The sequence below is a fragment of the Odontomachus brunneus genome, unplaced genomic scaffold (genome assembly GCF_010583005.1).
Source record: "Odontomachus brunneus isolate Ranch 3 - 2012 unplaced genomic scaffold, Obru_v1 Obru_scaffold_029, whole genome shotgun sequence".
Classification (NCBI taxonomy): domain Eukaryota; kingdom Metazoa; phylum Arthropoda; class Insecta; order Hymenoptera; family Formicidae; genus Odontomachus; species Odontomachus brunneus.
The window spans coordinates 1,539,360-1,550,817 of record NW_022639479.1 but is presented as its reverse complement, the minus strand read 5'-3'; the positions used below and the strand labels follow the sequence as shown (position 1 = coordinate 1,550,817).

The 11,458-nt window shown below is 46.2% G+C and overlaps 1 protein-coding gene across 1 annotated transcript in view; it reads left to right on the top strand.

Moving 5' to 3' along the window:
- Positions 1–11,458, top strand: part of LOC116843019 (transcription factor SUM-1) — a 42,474-nt gene that overhangs the window by 18,175 nt on the left and 12,841 nt on the right. Inside the window, exon 4 of the mRNA XM_032812990.1 lies at positions 126–204. Within this exon, the coding sequence (XP_032668881.1) occupies positions 126–204 (79 nt within the window). The remainder of the gene's footprint in view (positions 1–125; positions 205–11,458) is intronic.

Genomic DNA, 11,458 nt, shown 5'->3' with positions numbered 1-11,458 from the left:
AGAGAGAGAGAGAGAGAGAGAGAGAGAGAGAGAGAGAGAGAGACAGAAGGAGGGGAGAATGAAAGAGAGTGAGAGCACACGGAACAGCTACATTGAGCGGCTACATTCGTTTCTCTTATTTACAGAATGGAGAGTCGCCGCAGTACGTGACGGACAGACTTCGGCAATTCTCGGATCCTTTGGCAAGGTTTCAACCAATTAACGGTGAGTGGTATTACTCGCGTTCCACCCTGCGTGCGGTTGCTTACAAATTTAGGCTCTCGGGGTAAAGTACTTAACGCCGAGACCCGCCCGCTTGCTCCGCGAGGAATCTTCCAGGGACCGTAACCAGAGTCGGGTTACATAATGAAGACGGTACCAAGAGAGGCGGGCCATCGCCACGTTAATCGCTTCGACGATGTCGCCCCACCAATAAATAATAATATCCGTATCCACGCAAATATGTAAACTTGGATTTGACGATTTCAGTTGAGATATTGGTTGGTATCGGCGAAAAAAATTACCGTAAATGGAAGTTGCACTGGTCGGTCCGGGCCGGAACAGACGAGACACTATACAATTTTAAAGGATTCTGAAATTAACATTGAAAGGAGGACGTTAAAAATAGGTCATTTACGGCTCACTGATATTAACTAATCATTGGAAACTGTTTCTGGAATTTTCTAAAAACAGAAAATAACTGAGTTTAATTTTGAGGACCTATCTATATCAGGAATACAAAACTTAAAAAACTTCACATGACTATCTCAGCAATCAATAATAAGTCCCGATTTTCATGACTTTTCCCAGACTTGGTGAACAAATAATTGTTATTTTCTATTTCTAGAATGTTCTAGAAACAAAAAATAACTAGATTTATTTTTTAGAAACTATTAAGAGTACGAAACTTAAAAAAAATCACTTTACATGACTATCTCACCAATCAATCCCGATTTTCATAATTTTCCCCGGAACTGATGGACAAATAATTATTTTCTGTTTCTAGAAGATCCCAGAAACAGTTTCCAACGATTAGTTAAGATTCCGTAAGTAGACAAAAAGTGGCCCATTTCTCAACCTTCTCTGGAAATTAAATTTGACTTTATCGAAATTGTTTATCTTGTTAATTAAGAGTCGCGGAGGAATATTAATCTTTATACGCCGGGTCAATCCCGTTTCATAACAACTGAAATGAAAGCCGAAGTCAACGTCGGAATTGCTCGCAATTGTTGATTACTTAAAAACAACGAAAAACATAACAAAAACTGCGGTATGAGGGAATCCAATTTCCGGCGCGCCGAGCAACCGTCTAACTCGCGTGGGGCTTGAATTAAATTACGACTTCAAAATATGCGCATTTGGCGCGATTACCCGAGTTCCATCCTCGCGGAGTGCACGTGGCGCGGAAAAGTCGTTAGAAGAAATAGCGTCTGGTACCCTTCTGCCGACGCGTATTCCCTCCTGTTCTCTCTCTCTTTCTCTTTCTCTCTCTCTCTCTCTTTCTCTCTCTTTCTCTTTCTCTCTCCTTCCCTTCCTCTCTTACAGAAGAAACGCCGAGTGTGATTAGCGCACCGTGTGCAGCCCCGCGAATTCTCGCTGCTCATGACTCGCCCTGCCGTGCAAAAAATCATCGCCATCTGCATCGCATAAGGCCCCAGTCACGGTCGTTACATGGCCGCGAGATTCAAGGGACCATAACATTAAATTCGCTGTCGTTGTCTCACGCCCAGTAAAAATAGAAGATACTCACGATAGCTGTTTGTTTGTGTGTGTATAGGTTTTTTATATACGCGCGTATATAACGTATACGCGGGACCACCGGATGTGTTTTTAACGACATACTCTGTTGTCGACAACAAACGAAGTTGTCATTTTTTACGAGCAACAGCCTGATGATGGGAAACCAATAGTTACCGCTTCTTCGTCCTTCCTTCAATTTGACGATTAAATTGCAAATCCCCGCCAAAGTATCAAATTGAATTAAAATCAATGAAAAAATGGCAGCTCTTTTACAAAGTTTGAGTCGTTGAAAGCTCGCCTGAAGTCCTCTATTTTAGCTGTTTCTCGTACTCTTTCGCGAGACAATGAGAACACTTCGTTACTATCAATTGGAGAGCTGTCGTCTATTGTCAGCGCGTTGCAAACACACCCCCGGCCCACTCGGCGTAAAATCTTCCAACCAGTCGCGAAAGCGACAACAGCTCTCGTCTAGTCACAAGAGTATCTCCTTGATACTCTTATACACGGCACCGACGAACCCTGTATCGCGCACAGAGAGTATCGAAAGATGTTGCTTCGGGGCGGTTATAAGGTCAGGATACAAAAATAATATCCCACACCGTTCGTGTGAGTCGCGATTGGTCGCACGGACTTATCCGAAATAGTTTAAAGCGGCCAAAGAGAGGCGATAAGATCGTGGAGAGGAGGGTTCGGCTCGAAACTTCCGTCGAGGCTTTTCCTTTCCTTTCCGGACTGCACGATCATCGGCTCGACTCCTCGACGATGGAGAGGGGGTCGAGGAGTTTTTCCAAAGAGGAAAAAAAGGACGACGAGTGTCAGGATGTTAGTGAGAGTATTATAACGGTAGGATAAGCTCGCGCGCGCATGGGTGTGTGTGTGTGCTTGTTCCTCGTGTATCCTCAACACTCGCCGAGAGTGCTCGGGTATACTTCGCGTACAAAGTAAGCCGACACGGATGATCTAAAATGGTGGGTCACTCGCGCGCTACAGGTATTTTTAAAGTAGATTAATGTCGGACACGAGACGGAGCATTAAGCAGATCGGTATTAATGAGTTTTGTCACCCTTGAGTGACACCCGGGGACTCCATTCGGTTACACTCGCCGCTATAGATAGCCCACCCGTGTGCGCGCCTTCGCGCTCTGCAACATTTCCCCCCGGGGGAGCGGTCGCTCGCGCGTAAAGACGATATATATCGCACCTACGGAAATCTTCGTACGTACGTGGAAACTGACGGGATCGCGCGACACTCGCACGCACTAATAAAACCGCGAAGGCGACGGCGAGCGAGTTTTGGCGCGTAGAATCCGGATAATCGGACCGAGTGTCATATCCCGGCGACACCAGATACGCGGATGAGTGTTAAATAAAACAGGCTGAAACATGACGAAACACAGGACACCGCGCTTGCTGGAGAGTGATTCGTGAATTCGTTCCTTCTTCTTTTGTTTTCTTTTTTTTAGCAAGCCCAAAAGCATCGCTCCCGCGACGGGTCAAAGAGAGACTCAGTCGCGCCGTGAAAAATGGAGAATATTATTTCGCCGGAATCACCCCCAATCTCGAGTCGACGAAAACGCTGCGCGCTTGGCTAAGCGCGCGATCGATGGAAACAGATCGCAAATTTGTCGGGCAAAATTGCTCTGTCAATTCATTAGAGCGAGATTAGAATCGGGTTGCGCCAGCGCGTTTAGCGAACAAAGACCGCGGGAAAATTTAACGCGCTCTCGCGCGAAAGTGTGATTCGGCCCAATTCCAATTTTGATATTCATGAGATTCACGCTCGCGCTCGCCGATTCCGACTCTCGATACCGAACACAACGGCGGGAGAATCTTGCCCCTCTCGGTCTGAACAACCCTCTGGGCGTGATGCGAGCCTGAGCTCGCGGTCATTCATTGCACTTCTCGATTATTCCCCGTAAGCTATAAACTTCGTATGTGTGCTGCGCGCTTTCAAAAAACTTTATATGCCGCACCGTAAACGCCCGCGCGTTTTAAACTCTATTAAAACTTTGCACAACGCGTCCCGAAAGCGAAAGGGTTAAAAATGCTTTGTCGCATCTGGTGCTCGCCCGCCCTTTCCGTGTCACTAGTAAAACGTATGCCGCGAGTGTGCCTCTGATACTACGCGGGCAATAGCCCGCATCCAGTCGGCTGTATAGGGAAACCTCGGAGGCACTTTATGAAAGGGGGGAGAAAAAGGGAAAAATGGAAGCGGGAATTTGCCGGTTACGACCTCGTTCACACCTAATGCGAACAAACGGAAAAAAAAGAAAGAGAAAGAAAGATATTAATTTGCCTTTATAGGGAAATGATTATAAAGAGCTTTCGGGTAACTGGAACGTAGAGGCATTCAAAGGCCCGACAGAGCACTCGAATAATGGATTCGGCTATATTGCACGGATGTTTGATATCCGATACGCGCGGAGACAATAGAGGCAATAAATCCAGTATATGCCGTTATATCTGGCTGTTTGGTTTGGCTTTTTCAAATAAACGCAAACACGTACTTACTCTGCCATGTGTGTACATGTGTGCGCGCGCGTGTGTGTCGAATATCGAATATCGAATATTTACCCTCTTAGCTTGCTGGTGTGCGTGTTTCCAACGGACCCCTCCACCCCTTTTATTCTTTTCTCCTTCACCAGTCCCCAAAATACCATTTTTTACGATCGCGTTGAAATACGCGGGTTAGCAGTTTTGGTGTAATTTCGCCGAAACTCTTTCTCCGAGAGAGTGAGTGATTATTCGTTTGTAACGTGAAAATACGATGGATAAATTGATACTGACCCGACTGGATCTCATTCGCGGCGTTCTCGCGAAATGCAAACTGGTGCGGGGTCGCCCGTGAACTCGCATCGCCGTCATCGATCGATCAAAGGATCTAACGACACGACGAATTCCCGCCGATTGCGTACTTACACCCGCGATATTTATCCGTCATTCGCTGCGATTTATTCCCGACGTTTATCGATCACGCGGCCTGCAATATGGGGCTCGGATTAATCCTCCTGTCAATAGCTCGCGGTCGCGCTCGGGCTCTTCAACGATCGATCGTCGGACGGATTACGTCTACGATGCATGCAGGTACTATGCGCTATTCGTTTTACTCGCTCCTCCCGAGGATGTTTCGAAGACGACGCGAGGAGAGAGGAGAGGAGAGAGGAGAGGCGGAGAGCGCTGCAACGAATCGCATATCGCATCGCAATGCACGGATAAAAAGAGTTAGCTGCGGCAGCAAGAAGTTGCGTGTGTGTGCGCGCGTGATAGCTAAGTTTCGTTGTAACATATGGACAGCTAAAAGTATAGCTGCTAGTAGGCATATATTTAGCTATGAAACTGATGCAGTAGCAACAGTAGCAAAACACTCCAAGTGTGTTATTTTTAAACGCATAAGCGTGTAATATTACTGAAGCTTCTTTCACACATTTCTTTCACATGTTTCTTTCACACGTTTTAAATCACGTCATTTAATACGTTCATACAAGATGAGTAAATTATCTCTATATTTATCAAATATCTATCTGTCCGTTTCTTATAAACTCCTGAACGGAATTTTGCAATTTTGGAGGCTACATGAAACCTGGACCTCACCCCATCCCCTCTCACTTCCCTCTATCCCCAGACTTCATCTCCTTGACACTTTGTGACAAGCCGGGCAACGCTGGGCAGTTTCAGTTAGTAATTTAATACGTTTAATACGTGTCAAGTGACGTGACTTAAAACGGTGAGGAACACGCAAAAAGAGATTCGGCCGAAATAACACGCTTAGATTCGCAGCGAAGTTTCGGTCGCAGCAGCAAGTTCTTAGTTACAGCGACCAATACATTTTCAGTAAACCACGATCAGCTGCGGCGGTGAGATCCTTTCCTTCTCCCGTGTGCATCGCGTCGCACCGCGTCGAGTCGCGTCGGCGACGCGCATTTCGGGATAAATTATTCGGGAGGCAGCCGCGCGCGCGTTCGAGGGTGCGGCCCTATTTTCCGGTCGACCGCCTGCACAATTTCGATCGCTCGCGCGCCAAGAGAGCGTCGCCTCGACGGCCGCCTCCGATGCAGCATCGATCTTTTTCACGACCGATTTCACCCCTAAAGTCCCCTCCTTCTCTTTCCCCTATCCGTCTCCGACGTTTCGTCGCTCTCGCACCCGCATCGTGAGAGAGAAAAAAATCATGTAGTTGCAGGCTGAAAAATCGCGTCTGAAACGCACGAAACGCTCCGCTATTGTTCGTCAAGCCCCGTTACGATAAGCGGAAGATATAGAGCGCGCATCCGCTCGCGCGCTAAACGCCATTGTGTTCGAGGGCTGGTGGTTACCACCACCCTGTCTCGCTTTTAATTCACTTCACGCTCTCGTCGTGTCCGTTGATTTATTGTCGCTCTCGCGCCTCCGTTCAGCGAATGCCGCTCGCCCGATTCCGCGTTTTAATCGCCTAATGCGAAGGTCGTATTCTCCGGTTAATTTACCCCGTTCTGCTCTCGCACCACGTCGAATTACGAAACGCCACGCGCTAACGATATCCGTTATTTATACGCGCCATCAAGCGTTAACAAATTTATTTCTCCGCGCGTTATAGTGCTCACGTTCTCCTCTTCCCTCCCCTCTCTGTCTCTGCGCTCTTCCTCTCTGAGGAAAGAGAGAGAGAGAGTGAGAACACTCTCGTTTTCACGCGCGTCGTTTATCCGCTCGTAAACGCTGAATGTTCCTCGTGTAAACGTCATTAAGACCATCGTCATCGAGATCAAGAGTCTCTCGGTGCATTTTGTCCGCACGCGTCTTGACGTCGTAGCGAAACGGAGCAAAAGTGTTTGCTAGGCGCGGCTCCCGCTCGTTGATAACATTTATGACCGATCCGACTCGATTTTCCAATCCTTCGCGAACGAGATAACATTTTGTCGTCGTAGATGACGGCTAAGTAATATAGAATACATCAGAAATTTGTGGTTCTCATGTTTCTGAACAAATTGGTCTCAATCAGTTTCTGGCTTATACAAAGTGATGTGCTAGTAAGTCATGTGTAAATACAGCTGACAGTCAGGAGGAGAACGAATCCTTTTAAGGAATATATACGGTCAGTCTCGTAGTACGTATGCATCTACATTATTACCAACAATTACTAGTCTTGTAACAGAAGAATAAATCGACGTCTTTTGTCTTTATTATATTTTTAGTTAAAAGCAGATAACACACCGACTAGCATCAACCTGATTAAAATTATGGGATAAATTTCTAGTCGCGGTCGTTGACGTCTGGATATATTGGGAAGTTACAGAAAAAGCGTGTCGTTCAATGAGATGTTCGCTAAAGAAAACCTGCGCTAAACCTAATATTTAATTAAAAGATCAATTGAAAGATAGTCGTTAAGCATGAGGAATGCCCGCGTAAACTTCCTGCACGGACACCCGCGCGTTGTACACGACGTCGCGCACGCAGCGGCTTTCAGAGGGTGCGTCGATGCGTCGATGCAACTAGCGGGGTTACATATGTTCTCGATTAAATTATTGCGTTTAGGCGTCCACCATAACGCATTCGCGCGGGAAGAACAACAGAGAGAGAGAGAGAGAGAGAGAGAGAAAGAGAGAGAGAGAGAGAGAGAGAGAGAGAGAAAGGGCGGGAGGGAGTGAAGCGAGCATGGTAGAGCGGAGCGGGGCGACCGGTACTTGGACATTTATCCCCGCGGGCTATTTCCGTGAGACACTTGTAATGTTTTCGTTTTTCCCCCGTGCCGAAAATGCGGCGGGATTAATTGGCCTACATTCTGAAAATAGATGAGCGCTGCGGTACGCGTGTGCGCGCGTCCTGTGTACGTGCATACGCGCGACTCGGACGCGCTTCGAAGAGGGCGACGTTCGTCAAGAGTCGCGATCGCGATCAGCCTATCTGACTTCTCTCCTCAACACGTTCGCTATCAACGACGCGCAACGACCTCTTACCGGAGACCAGCGTCACATATGTGTGACAACAACAAATTTCTTTTCTATGTTCATACTGCCTGCGCTCAGCAGAGAGAAAGAGAGAGAGAGAGAGAGAGAGAGAGAGAGAGAGAGAGAGAGAGAGAGAGAGAGAGAGAGAGAGAGAGGGGGGGAGAGAAAGAGCTGCTTTGCAAATGTTATAAGATTCGTGAATCTGATTGGTATATATGTTTTTGGATTCAGCCAAGATTAAGAATATTCAAACACCAGTCAAACTTACGAATTTTATAACATTTGCAAAGCAGCTTCTCTGCCAAATACAGAACCATTATCAAACTAAGTCTGTTTTACACAATTACGTAAAAAGGAAAAGAAAGTACGAGGTGGTCGGTAGGGGAGAGTCCTCCAAATAACCCACGGTAACGTATTAAATTCTTACGTCGGAATCATTCCTGTAACGTCGTGTCTTTGTGAGCCAAATGTACATGTTATTGATTAAAAGTCTGACTTCTTGAAATCTTGTTATTTTGTAATATTGAAATCATTTAATGTTTCAGTGTTTAAATCACATTTTCCCTTAATGTTAAACCACATTTCTCCGAGAATTCCCTTCAAAATTTCTCAAGAAAACTAAAATTTTGCATAATTAAAAAAATGCTCCCAAGTTTTGTAAAAAGAATCGAATTACGATAAATTGCTGCCTTTTGTGTTAGTAAGTAAATGCATACGTCTTACGAGAGCGTTAATTAAAAATGTCAGTGTAAAAGGTTAACGTGAGTCCTGGATTCCCGATTTTTTCACATTTGATATCGAGATTGACTACATATTCGCTACAAAAGAATTCGTTCTCCTATCTGTGGGCCAAACTGGCTAAAAATTCGGGCCTTTACCTCGTAATTAATTTGTCACTGATTTGTGACGGCGGAAAGGTACTCGGAAGTCTCAAGTCCGGTTATTCCGGCTCGATTCTGATGCTCGTTTCCCATCTGTGCATAGCGCTAGTACAGTATCACCGTCGACAAGTTGTCACGATATGGTTACTTCGAGCGTGTGAAAGACGTAGTCGCGCCAACTTGCGTCATACGCGCCACGTACGTGTCTTCCCCGTTAATAACTTGCGAGAAGATACATTCCCCCTCGATCAAATTGCTTTCGGTTTGCGCTGCGTTGCACGTGTACGCAACGTTTGTATCAAGACCTAGGATCAATTGTCGCGTCATTCGCTCACGATCTTCGAAGTCTTTCATCAGACTCGTTATTCTTCGTTAATTAGAGTAACGCGCAAGTGATACGAACAATTCATAGAGAACGGCAATGTGTCAATTCCTTAAAGATCCTTTAACTGATCTCTTTTCGCTGCATCCAACAAAAATATAATCTCATCCTCAGCGGAATTCTTTTAAATATGAATCCTCAAAAGGATTCCTAAAACGACACTTTTCGTAGTACAATATTCTAAGCACAATATTACTTTTCTTCATTAGAAATACTTTTCCAATAGAAGTTTTCAGCTATGTGTGCACTGAGAAAATGAAAATTTACTTGTGTGTAAAATTTATTATTTTTTGTGCAAAATAAAGTTCTTTTTTCTGCGAATATACTTTATATCCCACAAATAAGTTTTTAAATATTTATTTCTCCGTGGAATTACAGGAAACAGCACTTTGCAACTAGAGTTATTTTTTTTTTAGATGTTAGGATATTTCTCTTTTGCTTTCAGAAGAATGCACTTGAGACCACAACATAAGAGGATTCTGCTAAAAATAAGATTATATTGTTTCGGATGTATTCACTTATACTTACACTCACATAGCTGCATGAGAATTATTTACCCGAGGATTTTATTTTATCACGGCAAATGTTAGCGCGTGGTGGTTGCTGAGAATCGGGCAGTTCAATGAGCGGGGTCATAAGTCACCGTCTCGAGGTGACTTAACGAGCTGGTCAGCCTCGTTGTCGCGGCTCACACTTCATTCGCTGCGCTGCTCGTACTTCACAGCTCGCGCGTGTTGTCGTTCGCAGCTCACATGTACTACCTTATTGCTCGCGGCTCACCTACCACCCGTTCGTTCCCGTTTGCCGCCCGCCGGTGTGCACGCCGCCTTAGGACGCGGGACTTTTTGAATTCTCGGGGAAGTGCGCGGCGATCCTCTGCCAAGAACGCGACCAAGTGTACGCACGGACAAGTATCGTGGATCGGTTCCAAAACAAGCTTCATTTGCGCGCGGTAGCATCGTGTGCGCGCCCGATGTCACCCCGATGACGCGACGTACGCGAAGCGGTGGGCCCGCTCGTTTTACGAGAGCCCGATACACGGAAGGGCGGATACGGGGAGGAATATACGCGGATTAGCGCGGCTCTATCCGCGGCGCACCGATAATATAGCTCGTGGACCCCGGCCAAGTCCGTATCCGACGTCGTGCGAATGATCCACCTAATGCCCGCGCGGTTGAGATCGCTCGATAAGAGCGATCATTCGGGATAAGGAGAAGCCGGAGCGAAGGGAGCATCTGCGAAAGAGCTACCGCTCTTGCCCCGAATTATTTTCGGGTATAGTTGAACGGTGTAGTCTCGAAATGCACGCTCATATCTCACGTGGAGAGAGAAAAGGTAGCGCGTCGATGAACACCTCGGCTTTTTGCGATATGAGATATAATTCCGCCCCGTGAAGAATTATTCGAACTGCATCTGCCGGAAACGCGCGCGCGCACGTTAACGTTTCTCGTTGGGATTAAAACGACGAACGGGGACGAAGTTATTCGCGGATATGAAATGTCGAAGTAAAAATGCAAATTTGTTAGAATTTCCGGCATTGGAGTGAGGTGAGTGAAACGCGACGATTCGATTTATTTTTACACTGAGAGAGAAAAATACTTGAATATCCATTTGCGGGATATAACGTTCATTTCTGTGAGATAAAGTTCGTTCTTGCGAAATAGAGTTTACTTCTGTGAAGAAATTTTATATCCCACAAATAAATTTTCAAGTATTTCTTTCTCAGTGTGGAGAGCAAGATTCGAGAGCACAGATCTCTTGTATTTGTGTTGCTGCGAGTCTGTCTTCGAACAGCAACGGCGCTTCTCGCAAACGTTGCGATAATTTGCGATGTTCAGTACGATGAGTCTTCGTGATGGCAACACAATTCCGCGAGAGAAAGCAAGAGAGAGAAAGAGAGAGAATGAGCGAGCGAGAAAGCGAGGATACACGGGATCACGCCAGAGTGTATGCATAATTATGCGACGCGCGAATGAACGCGACTGCTGGCATCTTCTCGCTGCTCGCTACAGAGCGCAAAAGCAAGAGCGAGGTTGTCGACGCGATAATTAGTATAAGATACCGGAGCTTTCGCAAGGAGACGCGCGAGAGACACGGCCGTGATCGTTTGTGCGTCCGCGTGATGGATCGCGGGACGAAATCTCGGCGCGCAGCGCTCATCGCCGCACAACGTCCGCAAAACGAGCCCGATAACAATGGCGTGTGTTAAAGCCGGTGGGCCGCGCGGTCGTCGCGACGCGGCCGGCTATTAAAATAACTCGGGATTAATTAGCGTTAATGAATACCTGGCTATTGGCAAGCGTGGCACATATTTCGTCGGTCGCGTACGTCTCGCACGTTACTCTGCCGTCTGTTCCGCATTTACTTGCGCAATTCTCCTCGAGAGAGTCGCATTTTCGTTTTTCTCTCGAGAGAATTGGCCATAGTCAAGAATGATCCAACCCACGAAATTATGATTATCGAGGTTCCGTTTTTTTTTTTTTTTTTTTTTTTTTTTAATGAGACATGCGTGTACAGTCTGTCAAGTAAGAACGTGTGCGGTATAACTAGTAGTCG